The following is an 18,309-nucleotide window of genomic DNA, read 5'->3' as shown; positions in this document are numbered from 1 at the left end:
TCAAGGACAAGAGGACATGAAAAGAAGATCAGGGTAAGGCAGTGTGTGAAGGATATTGGAAAATACAGTTTTCCACACAGAACGGTGGAAAAATGGAATCAATTGGATTATGGAATTGTTACAGCACATAGTGTGCATAACTTTAAAGAAAAACTATATAAATGGAGATATGGAGAGAGGACACTATGAGCCCCACTTGAACCCTGTACAATACAACTAGGTAAATACACACACACACACACACACAAAGTTGGAATATGCAGCAGTGGTGCGGTTGCCGAGCTCTGTGCGTGTGTGTGTGTGTGTGTGTGTGTAACTCACCATGGTCGTCTGCTGATCACCCAACCAGCCTTCCCCATTACGAAGCAAGCTCAGAGCTCATAGACCGATCTTTGGGTAGGACTGAGACCACAACACACTCCACACACCGGGAAAGCGAGGCCACAACCCCTCGAGTTACATCCTGTACCTACTTGCTGCTAGGTGAACAGGGGCTACACATTAAGAGGCTTGCCCATTTGCCTCACCGTGCCCAGGACTTGAACCCGGGCCTTTTCGGTTGTGAGCCGAGTGTGCTAACCACTACACTACGTGGTGTGTGTGTGTGTGTGTGTATTTACCTAGTTGTAGTTTTACAGGGCCTGGGCTTTATGCTCGTGTGGCCCTGTCTCCATATCTATACACTTATCCTATTTTTCTTTAAAGCTATGCACACTCATTGCTGACACCACTTCCTCACTCAAACTGTTCCAAGTCTCAACACACCTTTGCGGGAAACTATATTTTTTAACATCTCTCAGACATCTTCCCTTCCTCAGTTTCTTACTATGCAATCTTGTGCTTATAATGTCATATTCTTCTCTCAGGATTAGTTTCTCATTATCCATTCCGTTAATCAATTTATAAACTTGTATCAGATCCCTCTCTCTCTCTGTGTGTGTGTGTGTGTGTGTGTGTGTAATACGAGCAAATAAAGTGAAACATTAATACATTAAAAAGAAATAAAATATATTACATATATATTTATTCCTTCCTTGATTAATGTCTCCTCAAAAGTACATAATAAGAAAAGAAAGTCAATAAAATGTACTAGACTCATTGGATCAAACACAATGCAAATGTACTAGGTAGAATTAATAAGAGCATGGTACATTGTATGTTAATGCTGCACAGAGTCAGCCTGACAGAACTATTGTTTGGAATTCCTAATTTAAATATATGTACCACTGACACTATTGGTACAGGATCCATATTCATGATTTTAGGAATAATCATCTTAAAAAATATATATAAATGAATAAACAAACATAGACAATATAATTATTTCAATGTTCCATCATTCATCTGATTAATATACAAAATTCTACATAGATATTTAAATAATTTATTTGCTTTATCTTATGACAATATGTATTTTGTTGAATAAAGTTTATATTCCCATCTACAAGAAACAGTGATTTATTCATAATTCCACACACTATTTTTTTCAACACATTCTTAGCCACATCAGTAGTCATATCTTGCTGCCTTCTCCCTGAAAAGAATAAACAAATATATTTTATAATTTTGTTGTAGTAATAGTATACACTCATATTATATATTCACTTGAAGTTTTTATTTCTTTACATATTCTTTAATTCATCAAACAGTTTACTTTGCAGTGGTGGGTGGGAGTAAGGGGTAGCATACCACTTGTTTATAGTACTGAGCAATGTTTGAATATCATGGAATTATATTTCAGTGTATCTATTCAAGTTTCTGACTCTATGACAAAAAAATTATTTTTAAGTCTCAGCATGGATCAGGTGAGGCCAAGCATGCAGTGTATAGTCAATTAATATGGCCCCGCAATTCCCAGGATGCTTTTATACAGTCAGCAATGAAGGCCATAATCAGTCTAAAGACAATTATATTCCTCTGCCCTGCATTCTGAAATGCCCTCTACATTCATAAGGATAATTTTCACATGTCACGGAGATGATCAGTCAGGTTCTCATAAATGTTTTGCAACTGAGAATAGAGAATATTTTTCAAACTGTCACCAGAATCATGCACATGCCCTTAAAATCTCAAACAACTTCCTCTAGATCCTGTGAAAAGTTGTCTAGAAAAGATGCAGAAACATTTAAGATTAGCTACAGGCCTGACTTAATATCAACACTCCTTTATAGACGAAACAACAATCCAGATCAACACTCACGGTCCTCCTCCACCACCATCAGTGTCCTTGCGGCGCTTCAGGATCTGTTGAATTTGCTGCCACTCTCTGTTGAGCTCAGCATTGCGATCCTTCTCTTTGTTCCCCCCAATGCGTCGAGTCTTCCTACCATCAGCCATCTTCACACCATACTGGAAAGCAGCCTTGGGCATGGCCTCCCGCTGGTTCATGTAGTCACTGTACTCCTCCTGGGTGTCAAAGTCCCAGCGACCCACAGGACCCTTTTTGTTGCCCTGGAGGAGAGAGAAGGGAACACATGGAATCAATTATATATTATCATGGACTGAAATGCAATATGTGATTATGATAATTCTCTTCTCTCTGATGCCTTGCTTCCTTTAAGAGCATCTTCAAAGGGACTGGACATGGCATGGGAGATTTCACTTCTCATGTAAACCATACTTTTCTTTACCAATCCCAGCAAGCAACTTACCATGTCCATCTTGGTGTAGTCAGCCTCATCATCTGAATCATCAATAGCATCCTGCATCTCTGCCATGCCTGGATAGCATTCTGTGTAGTAGTCATTCCCTGCCAGAAGACTGTTGACTCTGTAGAAGAAAGATTTAGCTTTCAGAATTACCCATTATTTCTATAACCACTCTGCTTTATATTCTATTGTCATATGCTCTGGTTTCTGTGGAAAGATTTACTGGTGTTGCTTATAATGCTAACAGTGGTAAGAATACTAAAGGCTACAAACTACTGATCCTTGACTCACGGTTTTGGGTTCTGCTGGGCATGCTGGGTTGCCATTTGCTGTGGCTGTTGAGGCTGCTGAGGCTGCTGCTGCTGCTGCTGCTGCTGCTGGGGTAACTGTGTCACTGATTGGGTGAGCTGAGAGACCTGCTTGTCTACCTTGATGTCACTGGCAGTGGGCCACTGTGCCTGCAGCCTCTCCTCAGCTGCACGGATCTCATTCTTCACCTCCTCGTGGGCAGAACGGCTAAAGTATGACCGAGGTTTCCTCTCCCTGTCATGTTCTCTGTCACGATCATGTCTGTTGAGTTGACCAGACAAAACATCCACTGGTTATCAATATTTGGAAGAGTTAACAGTATTTCAATGAAGGTGAAAAGAAACTAAACATCTAATACGTACTAGTTTTAATTTTCTTTGAGATATGAATAATTTCTAATATTTGATATCAAATTTCTAGCTTTTTATTTTTGGTTTTACATGTGATTTCCTTAGTTTATCAGAGTTAGGATAGTGCCTCCTAACAATGGAATTTGGATTTACCATTTGGCAACTGGTACCCCAACTTCCTACTCTCAGACCATGGCCAGGATTTAGACCAACATGCATGAAGATCCCTTGGCCCCCAAAGAAAACACAGTTCCACTGTACCATGGCAGCCCCTAATCTCTGAAAGCTGAAATGTGGCAAATGTCACACCACTCACCTGTCCCGATCTCGATCACGATCCCTGTCACGGTCTCGCCGGTCCTTGTCCCTGTCCCTCTCTCGGTCTCCTCTTTCTTTGTCCCTGTCACGGCGGTCTCGCTCACGGTCTCGGTCTCGGTCCCTCCCCCTGTCTCGGTCTCTGTCTCTATCTCCACGTTCCTTCTCCCGGTCTGTGGCCTTGCCCACTGACGGCACGTACTCCCCGATGTCCCCATAGATACTGTCATCAGCTGCTGCTCGGTTGGCCTGCAAATGGTTTGATAAAATTTGATGAGTTGATGCTAAGGCCTTTCTGGGGTTTAATATGATAAGTAGACTACTGAGGACAATAGTGACATTACTGATTCATTTTTCCCCTTGTCCTTCTTCTTCTGTTTCTTGTTGGCTCGTCCTGTGCGAAGGTATGACAGAATCTGCGTCAATTTTTGGATAACGATGTCATTGGTGGTAAAGGTTGCTTGCATGTTCTGAGGAAGACACAAGGAAAAGAAGTGCATTACAAAGTGAAATTGAATGTCTTTTATGAGGAGACCTATCTTAATGGTAATGATAATATAATATAAATGACACACACACACACACACACACACAAACAAACAAACACACACACACACACGGCCCGGTAGCTCAGTGGTTAAAGCGCTGGCTTCACAAGCCAGATGGCCGGGGTTCGATTCCCCGGCCGGGTGGAGATATTTGGGTGTGTCTCCTTTGACGTGTAGCCCCTGTTCACCTAGCAGTGAGTAGGTACGGGATGTAAATCGAGGAGTTGTGACCTTGTTGTCCCGGTGTGTGGTGTGTGCCTGGTCTCAGGCCTATCCCAAGATCGGAAACAATGAGCTCTGAGCTCGTTCCGTAGGGTAACGTCTGGCTGTCTCGTCAGAGACTGCAGCAGATCGAACAGTGAATTACACACACACACACACACACACACACACACACAAAAAAAAAAAAAACAGGGACCTTTGAAGAGATCATAGAAAGGATAATTCTGGCCTACAGTTACCTCAATCCCCTGGAGGTCAGCCTTGGAACGAATAACAGTGGTGGGGATATCACTCTCTGCTACATCATCATCCAGATCAATGGCGTAAGCCATGCGGCCCGTCAGGAAAAGGTCATTAAACTCTGCTGGCTTGGTGTTGAAGATACTGCCAAAGATGCGCCGTCCTACATTGGTCCTGCAGAGTTAGATGATAGTAATAATTGGTACAGCATTAATAGAGTGAAAATAGAACAGAAAAAAGTGAGAGAGATGCCTAGTGTGACTATATTACGCTTGTAGGTTTTTGTAAATGCACAGTATATAAGTTCACTGTAGCTAACCATTGTGCTATATCTGGATATTGGTTCCCATGAACCTTCTTCAGCAGCTGCTACTGAAAAAAGTTCATGGGAACTGATATCCAGATATAGCACAATGGTTAGCTACAGTGAAACCATCAATACTCTTGGAAGAAAAGTGAAGACAATCCTAAGGTATAAAGAAAATGACTTGAAGAAAATAATAAATACAGAACTTGCCATCACTTCTGATAGAATATGCTTAAGAGAGAATCTCCTGCCCATTTATACTCTTAATATATATGTATGTATGTATGTATGTATGTATGTATGTATATATATATATATATATATATATATATATATATATATATATATATATATATATATATATATATATATATATACAGGCAACCCCCGTTTAATGAAGGTTCACACAACGAAATTTCGCTACAACAAAGGTTTCATTTTACTACCATCTGCTCGTTAACTAACACCAAACTCGCTTTAACGAAGTTTTATCTAGGTAATTTTTTCCAAATTTGAAAGCCCCACCATATCACGCAAGCTGACAGGCTTTTGAATACACCAGGAGCTGCTGGTAATAAGGCCTGCCTCAGGAAAAATCCTGGGACCCCTATAGAATAAAGATCAAGATCAAGATCAAGCCTCTCGTGGACAACACGCAACATTCACTCCCAGTCAAAACATAACAGCGTCAGAAGCAGCTTGTCTTCCCTAGCTCAAGTTACCACCAAAATGCCCTGCAATTGGCCTAGTGTTCGTAAGAAGACCAGGAAGTCTCTTACTCTCCAAATGAAGCTAGATATTATTCACAGACACGAGAGAGGCCAGAAAACTACAGCAGTGCTGGCCACTATCTTGACTCCATATTATACTGTCTCTATTTTCAAGTCAGCAGACTCTATTAACAAGGCTGGTGAGACCGTATCTTCCTTGCAAGCTAAAAGAACTACCTGAACTCGTGACTCTACAATGGATAAAATGGAAAGCCTTGTGGATATGTGGTACATAAGTTTTGTATGCAGTACCATGATGCGCACTTTGTTTATATTCCACAGGTTGCCGGTTAGTCTTTCCCATTTCACTCCTCCTCCCTTCATAAAGTTAAGATCATCAACATTATAAAGTTACGTACATACATACATTAGTGTACATTATAATGACTTAAATTAAACTACCTAATGTTTAACTTCATAATCTTTACTTTCATTAAACCTTTCACTGTACTATGATGCACTCTCGCTTTGCTTACTCTCAATGGAAGTTCAAATCAGGGGTTAAACTTGTTATAATCGGTTCGCTTAACGAAGTTTCGCTTAACGAAGTGTTTTTAGTATTTTCGTTAAACGGGGTTGCCTGTATATATATATATATATATATATATATATATATATATATATATATATATATATATATATATATATATATATATATATATATATATATATATATATATATATATATATATATATATATATATATATATATATATATATATATATATATATATATATATATATATATATATATATATATATATATATATATATATATATATATATATATATATATATATATATATATATATATATATATATATATATATATATATATATATATATATATATATATATATATATATATATATATATATATATATATATATATATATATATATATATATATATATATATATATATATATATATATATATATATATATATATCCTAAAACACTTCTATATATATATATATATATATATATATATATATATATATATATATATATATATATATATATATATATATATATATATATATATATATATATATATATATATGTGTGTGTGTGTGTATTTACCTATTTGTGTATTACAGGGCCCGAGCTAAGCTCTCTGTGTCCTGTCTCCTTGTCCATTCCTGTCATATCTCTTTCATCTGATTGACACACACATCAACGACATCACTGCTCAGTTTATTCCACTTATCAATGCTACGATGCGGAAACTGTATTTTCTCACGTCATTTAGACAGATGTCTTTATTAGCTTTTTCCATGTCCTCGGAGATGATTACTTGTGGTCACCTTTATCAACTCTCTGTCCAGTATGTCAATCTTGTTCACCAATTTATACATAGTTATCATGTCTCCTCTTGTTCTTCTCTCTTCTAATGTGGTCAGCCCCAGCTTCCTCAGTCTTTCCTCATAGTCTAACTCCTGAGTCCTGGTACCATCCTTGTTGCCAGCCTCTGTACCCTTTCTACCTTCTTCACATTTTTCTTCATATGCGGTGACCAGACACATGCTGCATATTCTAACTGGGGTCTTATTAAGGTACATAATATCTTCTTCATCATTCCTTCATCTAGGTAGTGGAATGCAAGGCCAATATTTTGAAGCATGTTATATGTTTTCCAAAAAATCTTGTTAATGTGTTTCTCCGGTGACAAAGTGTTTTGCACGGTTACTCCTAAGTCTTTCTCCTCATTGGTCTCTTTAATTTTCTCATCACCCAGCCTGTAATCCCAGTTTGGTCTGTATCTACTTCTTCCCATTTTCATAACATGGGTCTTGTCTATATTAAATTCCATCTGCCACTCCTTACTCCACTCATATATTTTATCAAGATCTTCCTGTAACTTGTTACAATCTTCCACATTCTTTACTCTCCTCATAATTTTAGTATCGTCCGCAAACATGTTCATGTAACTGTCAATTCCTACTGGCATATCATTAACATAAATCAAAAACATGATGGGACCAAGCACTGACCCTTGTGGAACTCCACTGGTTACCTTCTTCCACTCGGACTTCCTTCCTCTCACCACTGTTCTCATTTCTCTTCCCATTAAGTAATTTTCCATCCATTTTGCTAGTTTATCATTTACTCCTCCAATCTTCTTTAGTTTCCACATCAGTCTATTGTGTGGTACTTTATCAAAGGCCTTTCTCAAGTCCAGGTAGATAGCATCCACTCATCCCTCTCTATGTTGTAGTATGTCAGTCACTCTTGAATAAAAACATAATAAATTGGATACGCACGATCTTCCTTTTCTGAAACCAAACTGTCTTTCACTCAGAATGTTTTCACTTTCTAGATACTCACTCCACTTAGCTTTATTACTTCTTCACATACCTTGCACAATATACTAGTCAACGATACTGGTCTATAATTTAGCGGTTCCATTCTTTTCCACTCTTTTGGGACTAATCCTGTTCGTATGGAGGTTTCCACAATATCAAATACGGGGTTCAACAATTGATCTTTACATTCATTTAGCAACCTCCCAGATATGCCATCAGGCCCCATTGATTTATTAATATCCAGATTGCTTATAATTTTCCTTACATCTTCCTTAGTAACCATGATGTCCTGCATTTGCTTTATTTCCGTAGGTCTTCCTCCCATAAAATGCTCCTCCTTTGTAAACACTTTGCAAAAGTTGTCGTTCAAAATTTCAGCTATATCTCCAGCATCCTCATATACTTCTTCCCATTTTTACCTTTTCTATTGCCTCCCTTATATTTAGTTTTCCATTTATGAATTTGTAAAACATTTTTGGGTCACTATCACAGTTTTCCACCACCCTCTGTTCATATTCCTTCTGTGCTGTTCTCCTTACTTCAACATATCTATTCCTTGCTGTTTTGTAAACTTCTCTTGATAATACATCACTGTTTTTCTTAAGTTTCTTCCATGCCTTTTCTTTGTTCTTTTTTGCTTCTTCACAATTTCTATTAAACCACTGTTTATTATTTAAAGTCCTCTTTCTGTAATATGGCACAAACTTTTTCACAGCAGAGTTATACAAATCCATAAATTTATCGTATTTCAATTGCATATCCCTTTCCTGGTATACCACGGACCAGTCAATTTCATTAAAGAACTCCCTTATATGGTTATAATTTGCCCTAATATAATTTAATTTTTCCTCCCTGCATTCCACAATCTTATTCGTGCTTAATTTCGTATCCAGCTCAAAGCTTAGGACATCATGATCGCTTCTCCCCAAGGGACATTTCATGTTCAATTTCCTCTTTTAGAGATGCCCTGGTAAATACCAAATCCAACCTTGCTGCAACATCTTGTCCCCTGCACCTTGTTGGTGATCTCACCCACTGTGTCATCAAGTTATTTGTTGCTACCTTTAACAATTCCTCTGCCCACTCACCACCGTTCACCACTTCGTAGTCTTCCCACACTATTTCTTTACAATTAAAGTCTCCAACTATCATCACTCTATCCTTTCTGATGAGTTCTTGCTTCATTCTGTCTAGAGTATTTCTCATCACCATTTGGTACTGTTCATATTCCCAAGCACTGGTTCTGGGTGGTATGTATACTGTTATAATATTAATGTCCCTCTTGCCATCTGTTATAAGCATACTTATCACTTCCTCATTTCTCTTACTATAGTTCACCTCCTTCACTATCAGATCTTCCTTAGTAAGAACCATTATACCACCACCTCCTTTATTTTTTCTATCATTTCTCCATACTTTGTAGTGTTTTACAACAAACCAGTCTAGCTTTATTTCGGGCCTTAGCTTTGTTTCCACTATACACATTATGTCCGGTTCGTTATTTCTTAGGTAATTCATACATTCTAGCCTCTTAGACAGAAATCCATCTATATTCATGTAAGTCACTTGTATTCCATTCCTAGTCTCTTTCTTCCATGTAATGTCTATTCCGCCTGTTTTATCCACCACTTCTTTAGCCTCCCATTTCTCATCCTCCAAAAAAACTTGATCTTTTCCTCCTCTGTTCTTTCGTCATTCCTCTCTTTCACTTCAGTTACAAGCTCTTTCATTTTCATTCGCTCATCCTGTGACATATTTCTTCTTATGTGTGTGTGTGTGTGTGTGTGTGTGTGTGTGTGTGTGTGTGTGTGTGTGTGTGTGTGTGTGTGTGTGTGTGTGTGTGGAATAGGGGAAGCTGGTCAATGGCAACAAAAAAGAAAAAGAAAAGGCCCACTTAATTGCAAGTTCTTTAAAAGACTGAGAGTTAACCAAAAATCTGCGATAAATGTCTTAAAACTTTCCTCTTACAAGAAGTCAAGTTGTAGGAAAATGGAAATACAGAAGCAGGCAGAAAGTTCTAGAGTTTACCAATAAAAGTATGAAAGATTGAGTGAACTGGCTAACTCTTGCATTAGAGTTGAACAGAACAGGGGTGAGAGGAAGAAAGCCTTACAGTAGACAAGACCTCTCTATGCGTCACTCACAGACCAGGAAGAAAGAAACAAGTGAACAACAGCATGAAAGACAACGGTCAAGAATACCAAGTACACGGTGGAACTCACGAAACCACAGACCGCCTATAAAACCGACAACCATGAGCCCCAGGACGTGACCACAACCTTCACAACAACTAGCAGATGACAACCCGTCAGATGACCATCCAGTGGCCAACATCACCATGGCAATGTTGTCCAATGAACAATGAATGAACCCAAGAAACCCTCAACTACATGAATCTCCAATAACATTAATCACACAAAAAATGAACCAAAAGAAACCCTTAACTCATGATTCTCCAGTTACATTAATCATACAGCAACTATGTTCATGCTAACTACTATTCTGATCTTGTTAATGGCATATCTTCCCTCCTCCTGTGACCTTGCTGCACAAGACTTTCTACTTTCTCTCATCCCTGTTCTGTCCATCTCTGTAATCAAAAGGTTAACCAGTATTCTCAATCATTTATCCTTTTCTCCAAAAAATTCTGGAACTCCCTGCGTGCTTCTGTATTTCCACCTTCCTATGACTTGAATTCTTGCAAGAGGGAGGTCTCAATACACTTATCATTAAAATCTTGATGACCACTTTATACTCTTAGGGGACTGGCACCTTTGAGTGCTTTTTTTCTTAGTTTTGTTGCCTCCTACATAAAGAAAAATAAAGAGACATCACCAAGAACATCAGTATGATCTGAAAGTTGCTAAATGTTAATCTGACAAAAGAACATGGACAAAAAGACTGAAGTGGAAATATGTTTCAGAAGTGGAAGATGAATATAACAACTTCAATTTAAAATGCAGACCAACTCACCTCATATAAAACAAGACTTACTTGAACACAAGTTCATCATCTTCCTGTGGTACTGGGGCAACTGTAGGAGGGGGAGGAGGAGGAGGAGGTGGCTTCTTCTCCTTTGGTGCATCTGGGGCAGACCGATCTATCTCTATCTTGAGCTCAGACTCCTTCAGTTGGATCTCTGAGCGTACCTTCTGCAGCAGGGCATAATCCAGACCCTTCACCAAGTGAGTGTGCTCCATGTCACCACCCAAGAACTTGGACTCTTGGATCATCTGCTTACGACGTTCGGCAGCATCAAGGCCCCTAATTCATACAGAAAAAAAAATAGATGTTTCAAAGTGCAATACCATGCAATATCCTTTCTGTACAAATAATACTTGCCAGACTCTTCTGGGAATTTGCCAGATAAAACACAAGTCCCTGCAGAAATTAGTGAAAAAATATTTCAAATTAAATACAGTTAACTCTTGATTAACGTGAGGGTTGGGCTCTTGGAGACATGTTTTTCAAACATAATTTTCTCGTAGAGAAACAATGGTAACAGGGGAGTTATGCTCCTGGCCAATGGTAAAGTCTGCTTAATTTTGGAATTTTGTAACTCAAACCTTAAAAAATATTAATACATCGCTGGGTCACGGAAACAAAACAAAAACACGTTCTTGTTTTATTAGCTCTAATCATACGCAACGTGCTCTCCCTCAGTCCCATTACATGGACAATCACCAAGGTCTTCTCCTATAGCATAACACTCTAACATTTTTTACTTCTTTTCAATGTTTACAGTCTTCCTTGATTTCTTGGAATCACTTTTCCTGTGAAGGATGCTTGGATGCCATAGCATAGAACACAAGATGAAAATGCAGAGAAACAATCCACTCACTGTGCAGATTAGCTCCAGACTGAGGAGTGAGGACTGAGAAGGAACAGCTGAACATTTCTGAACTGATCTCCTTGCCTCTGTGGCACTGAGTGACAGTTCAGAGACCAGAAGCACTGTGGGTGCATGTGGTGTCACTGAGTCAGGTTAACCCGCATTAAACTGAATAAATTGAGTTATTTAATATGCCAGCGGTCACTGGCATCTTGGTCCCTAACAGACAACCTAATTAGCAATATTAGAAGAGTAGCTGGCATGAAAATAGCAGGAGAAGAAAGTAAGAAATGCAACACTATAGCAATGACAGAGATGATGAAGACAGTGAGTTACAAGACAAATTATCAATAATTATAATATTAGTGAAAATTACAGGCATTCAGAATGACACGTACGACTTGAGGTCAGGAGCCACAGCCCGGTAGCCACCCATGCCAGCCTGGGAGGGATCCTCAGCTTGGTAGTCTGGGTTCTTGCCTTCCCGACGTTCCTTAGCTCGGTCTCGATACTTTTCAGCAAGCTCAGCCATTTTCTCCTCTTCCTCCTTTTTAATTTTTGCATAGTAACTGAAAGTGAAAAGGTCTTAGCCATAATCAACTCTTGGAGCAAATGACAATGATGAAACAATATTTTGAAATTGTGAATTAATAAACTGTTTAATAGGCACAAAAATTAGGCAAAGATGCAGTTCATAGGTGATATGCTTTCAAATACACTGCTGAGCTTCATATCCATATCAGCCTTAAAAAGGATCTTCACATTTTCATAAAATACAGAAATTAATCATCCTTTATCAAAAAGCTGTGATCATCACAGAGGACACAACCATACATTACCTTTTCTTTTTCTTCCTCTCAGCAGCTCGAGCATCATCTTTATTCTCCCGGCGCTGTGTGGGCGGCTCAGTGCCCGGTGTCTTGGTCCCTGTGGAAGCAACAGTTTCCTTCTGGCTGCCTGCCGGAGCTCGTGGTGTCATCAGCAGCTTACGGAAATCTGCATTGGTCAAACGCTGTGGCCTGCAAAGGATGAGTGTCGTGTAGTGTTCAGTCATGACAATCCCAAAATAATATGTAATACGTATACCCAAACTGCGCACGGTCACAGGCAAGAGAAGGACATAGCCCAGCCTACTGGACTCAGACACACTGAGGTGCTGGATTGGATAATGCAGGTAGCCAAAACCTAACCTCTATAAATATAGAACAGTTTAAACTCCAAAACTCCACAGCTACAGACAGATACACAAAGAAATACAGAAACTGTTGTCCAATGAAACTAGAATTTCAGAAATGAAAGAAGATTTGATTTACCAATTTCTGACAGTACAAATATTTATCAATTGTATTGAAGTAGTGATCATGAGGCCAAAACAGAACCTATGTACTGACCTGTCATCCATCAAGGCCTCCCCTGGGGGAGCCAAGGGATTGGAGAACACCTCCTCACCACCTGCAAAAAGGGAAGAAACATTCAACACACACACATTACATACATCCTTATTGTGGGGAGGGAGGGGGAATATGTATATGTATATGTATGTATATGTATGTATGTATGTATATATATATATATATATATATATATATATATATATATATATATATATATATATATATATATATATATATATATATATATATATATATATATATATATATATATATATATATATATATATATATATATATATATATATATATATATATATATATATATATATATATATATATATATATATATATATATATATATATATATATATATATATATATATGTAAGAGGAAAGCTGGGAAAGGCAAAAAGGCCCACTTAGTTGCTGGTCCCCTTGCAGGTTAAAAAAAGTTAGCCAAAAGAAAATGAGAGATAAATGTTTCCAAACCTCCCTTTTAATAAAATGAAGTCAAGTCATAGGAAGTAGGATATACAGAAACAGGCATGGAGTTCCAGAGTTTACCAGAGAAAGGTGTGAATGATTCAGAGTATTGTTTAACTCTTGCATTAGAGAGTTGATAGAAAAGGGGTGTGAGGAAGAAGAAAGCCTTGTGCACCAAGGCCATGGGGAGAAGGGCAGGTATGCTGTTAGCAAGACCAGATTAGCATGAAAATAATAAAACATAGCAAGAGATGCAACATTACACCATTCCAGAGAGAAAGAGGCTTGAAGACAGTCAGTATATATATATATATATATATATATATATATATATATATATATATATATATATATATATATATATATATATATATATATATATATATATATATATATATATATATATATATATATATATATATATATATATAAACATGGGATAAACTTCAAATAAAACTACAAGAAAAGAATAAAGGTCCAGTATAAAGTTGGTGGCATATTTTTCCCATACTTTCTTCTGAACCTTTACAAGACCCATAGTACACATATGGCAATAAAAGTTTTTGAAAAATGACACCAACCTTCTACCCTCAACAAGCTTGGGAATCTTTGGGACTGTGGGGTTTTCAGGAGGTAAAAGACAAAAATAAGGAGAAGTAAATAACCAGAATCACCTAAAACATAGCAAATATCTGACTAGAACCACTTAAAACACACCCATATGCAGCAGGAAAGTACATTCTACAATAACAATAACACAAAGAATCCATGTTGGTTGCCATGGTACAGTGGAACCATGTGTGCTTTGGGGGTATGGGTTTGAATCCTGGCCACAGTCTGAGGGTAGGGAGGGCATCCACTCAAGGAAACGGGTCCCAAATACAGTAGGTGGGGTTTCACATAGGAGGTACCCAAAATACATACCTCTTTTGCCAGTAAAATGCCAATTATGGTATAAAAAAAAAGGGTTAATGTTTACTACCGGTCCTTCTAAGTAGTACATGACATGACTACATGTTGTGGTAATATAATAACTTTATTTCACATTTAGGAAGTTTTCTTTTCCAGGCGGAAGGGTTTTATTGGTTTGTAGTGATGCTTTGAAAAAATAAAAATTGTGCCAGAAACAGAGCAGTTTTCCTCAATCTTCCTCCCCCTTCTTTTTGTGGCTGTTTACATTAGTGGGACATTGTGGGAGTTGTGGTGTTTATATATCATGTGTCATGGATGTCCAATGAGAGCCACCCATGCCGGTAAGTTACTTAAATGACGTATCATGACAAAACCAATCACGGACGTTTGATTACAGGACATCCGATGAAAGCCCTCCATGCTGGGAGTTACTTATTGTATTGCATTTGTTTCTTTTGAGAGAGAGCGAACAACATCAGTTTCTACCATTTGCTAAGTTGCTTTCACCATGGACACCCAGTGCTTTGACTGTGATTTCAGGCTTCTTTTTTCTTTTGTTCTATCACCATGACACTGGAAATGCAAGAGACTTATTTGACTTGTGTGTGCATCACAGGTTGATTTTGTTTCCCAAAATTGTGAGTAATACCAGACACCAGACATTTTTGTGATTTCCTTGAAGGGGTGTAGCATGGCAGCACCATGTTAGCCTGTTAGGAGGGAGCTTCAGTGGTGAGCATTGCTATTATTGGTGTGCAGTGCAGTGTTAACAATGGTTCACTATATTTTATATATAGGTTAAAATTAGGCTAGGTTAGGATTTGATTAATACATATGGAGGATTTGGAGGAGTGGGGGAGCGCAGCCTCCAACATCTAGGTTATAGTGTTGGGTCTAAAAATTAGGTTAGGGTTTGGTTAGCAACTGCTGGGTTACTAACCAAGTAATAGTGATGCTGTCATTGGTGAGCAGCGTTGCCAATGCTCCGCTATATTTTGTATAAAGGTTAAAATCTGGTTAGGTTAGGTTAGGGTTTGATTAATTAGTGTAGGGGTAGGGGAGGGAGTCCAGAGGGGAGGTGCAGCCCCCTGGCTAGGTTGTAGTGTTGGGTTTAAAAATTAGGTTAGTTTAGGATAGGGTTTGTTTAGTAAGTTGGGGGACAGTGTCCAGGGGGAGGCAGCACCCCTGGCAAGATTATAATGCTAGGTTTAGTACATCTTAGGTACAGCCACAAATGTAGCAAATTGTTGGCAAATATTTAGCAAAAAGTGACATTTCTTGGCTTTTTTTGTGCTAAATTATGACATGTTTTCCCCTTTCTTTTAATTGCCAAAAATGGTCTATTTCAGCTTTCCCCACCCAAGCCTTCCCTCAAGATCCCCAAGTTTGCTGTTCTTGGGCAGAGGATTGGTGATGGTATGGAGGAAGGACTTGTTATAAACATTTACCAGTATAGGAATCCATAGTCAAACTGAACTTCAGCAATACTTACTAGAGTCCCCCCCCCCCCGCAGCTAGGTCAGATTACTTATGTTAGATTTCATCATCATTTTAGGGATTCTTATTTGTTTTTATTTTTTTTTTCAAATTTTGCCAAATATGACCTCTTGGAATTTTCTTTTATAATTACAAAATTTGGCCTATTTTGGCTTTAAATACACATAAACACCGCTTCCCCAATGTTCAGGCTCCCATACCTATTGGTGTTGGGAGGGCTGTTGGCGAAAGGCAGGTAGACCTTATTCTGCAATTTTACCCCAAAGCACAATGGCTAGCACTTAGCGAGTCCCTACAAAAGATGAACGTCCGATATAACACGAAGAAAACTGCCTTACAACAGCTATTACATAGATATCAATGAAAAACAAAAATAATAATAATATTCGAGACATTAGAATTCCTGTATAGGCTTACCCGTGGGCATCTTGAATGGTGTATGGGGTGCAGGCTGCTAGTAAAGGCTTGTCTTCACCTTACCAGCGTGGTGTCAGCCTGTTGCCACTCACCCACCAACCACTCCAGCCAGAAGATATAAACAAACACTGGCCGCACTCTGTCTCACTGGCCTGACTTGTCTACTCTGGCAGATCCGAGGATCCGTGGGTCGCCTGGCAGTGTTTCCGGTTTGTGTAGAAGAGTGATATCATACCTAATAACTACCCTCATTTTGTACCAAACTAGTTCAAAATTAACTGAATGAAAACATAGTAAACTCTATTATAACCTATTGTAATTATGATAAACGACAAAGTTGTGAGGTAAAACTAACTTAAGCGCTAAATTCAAACTGATTCCTTGTCCTCATGCTGGCTATCTTCCCGTAGTCTATCAGTATTTTCAAGAAGCATATTTTTTAGAGTATATTGATTAGTTTAGTATTATATAATAAAGAAAATGAACGTCTTACTCTTTCTGTTCTCCATGCGCAAATGCACATTAATTGATCATATAGGAAAATCGACCATGGCATTTAATTTCTTAACTTATCTTTATCATATTTTTTTTTTATTAATCTAGTGAGGCTGAAAAACTTATTCCTTTGCTTACCCTTGCATTATTGTCATTTCTCTCTCATGTCTTACTTATTTGCTAATTTAATTGATTTGTTTTTATAGGAAGCCTACATCAATTCCCTACACTCACACTAATATAGCCAACATTATGATGTTCTACAGATTATACAGCCACTCCTAAACCTACCTACAGTATTCCTTGCCTAAATGCTTCCCTTCTCTCTTCCTAATGTTTCCCAATGAATATACATATAGTACTATCTAAATTACTGACTTTATTTCCAATGTAGACACATTGATGCTCAATAGATGTTCTTAGTTTCATATAGATTATTTTTCAAGGAATTGATACCCATGAGTAATAGTACAATAGCAGTAATGATAAATGGAATAAACATATAAGCATATTGTTACGGCAGGAACTTGACCACTTACCACAGTGACTGTTCAGGAGACAAGGGACAGGACAGCAACACAACAGGGAACGCAATCACCGTGGCACTTACAGGCTACACCAGTGACTTAGCTGACTCGAACAAGACAGAGAGGTGGGATAGAGATACACTGGACACAAATGATAAGTTTATTTGTACCAATACTTAACATGCAGGCATAAAGGCACAGTTCCAGAGTACTTAGACTTATTGCAGGGTATTCATTAGTTCTACACAACACGAGACAATAGCGGCAGGTAGCGGCAAGGTGGCGACATCTTGCTTCGGCTGTCTGCTGGACTAGCTGGAGCAAGGATTCTGTATATTCCTTGAGCTGGAGCCTGGAGATGAACTGACTGGAGATGGATGGATTGATTAATACATTTATTGTTGCATTAATAATGAAATGAAACCAAGGAGGAGAATGGACCTTGCCACCCACCCTCTGGGCAAAGACTTAAGGGTAGAGTATCAAAAATATAAAAATAGATAGTAAACATAACAAGAATATAAGTAAATAAATAAATACAGATATTGTAGGTACACCTTATTGCATAAATATCCAATAATCTGGGAACAAACGTAGGATATTCCTTGAGTATATCCCTAAGAGTGGCTGAGTCTAAGAAAAGGTCAGTGAGGGTATACATACAAGTCATGTTGACCTTCCGGCCTAAATCAAGCAAAGAGAGGACATTCTGTGACATAATAACTCAGCGTGTATTT

General features: G+C 38.1%; 1 protein-coding gene across 1 annotated transcript; it reads right to left on the bottom strand.

Annotated features, from left to right (window-relative positions):
* Positions 1-1,007: 1,007 nt before the first annotated feature.
* Positions 1,008-16,771, bottom strand: LOC123508363 (protein Red-like). Its single transcript, XM_045262014.1, has 12 exons — positions 16,551-16,771; positions 13,240-13,300; positions 12,688-12,867; positions 12,247-12,417; positions 11,011-11,280; positions 4,632-4,806; positions 3,967-4,092; positions 3,624-3,871; positions 2,940-3,218; positions 2,652-2,769; positions 2,201-2,451; positions 1,008-1,534 (listed from the first exon to the last, which is right to left on the bottom strand). The coding sequence occupies exons 1-12, from the start codon at positions 16,558-16,560 to the stop codon at positions 1,507-1,509; spliced, it is 1,917 nt and encodes a 638-aa protein (XP_045117949.1). The 5' UTR covers positions 16,561-16,771; the 3' UTR covers positions 1,008-1,506.
* Between the last annotated feature and the right edge of the window lie 1,538 nt (positions 16,772-18,309).

Source organism: Portunus trituberculatus, chromosome 24 (assembly GCF_017591435.1).
Source record: "Portunus trituberculatus isolate SZX2019 chromosome 24, ASM1759143v1, whole genome shotgun sequence".
NCBI lineage: Eukaryota > Metazoa > Arthropoda > Malacostraca > Decapoda > Portunidae > Portunus > Portunus trituberculatus.
Note: the sequence above shows the minus strand (reverse complement) of the source record. Positions and strands in the feature narration are given on the sequence as shown.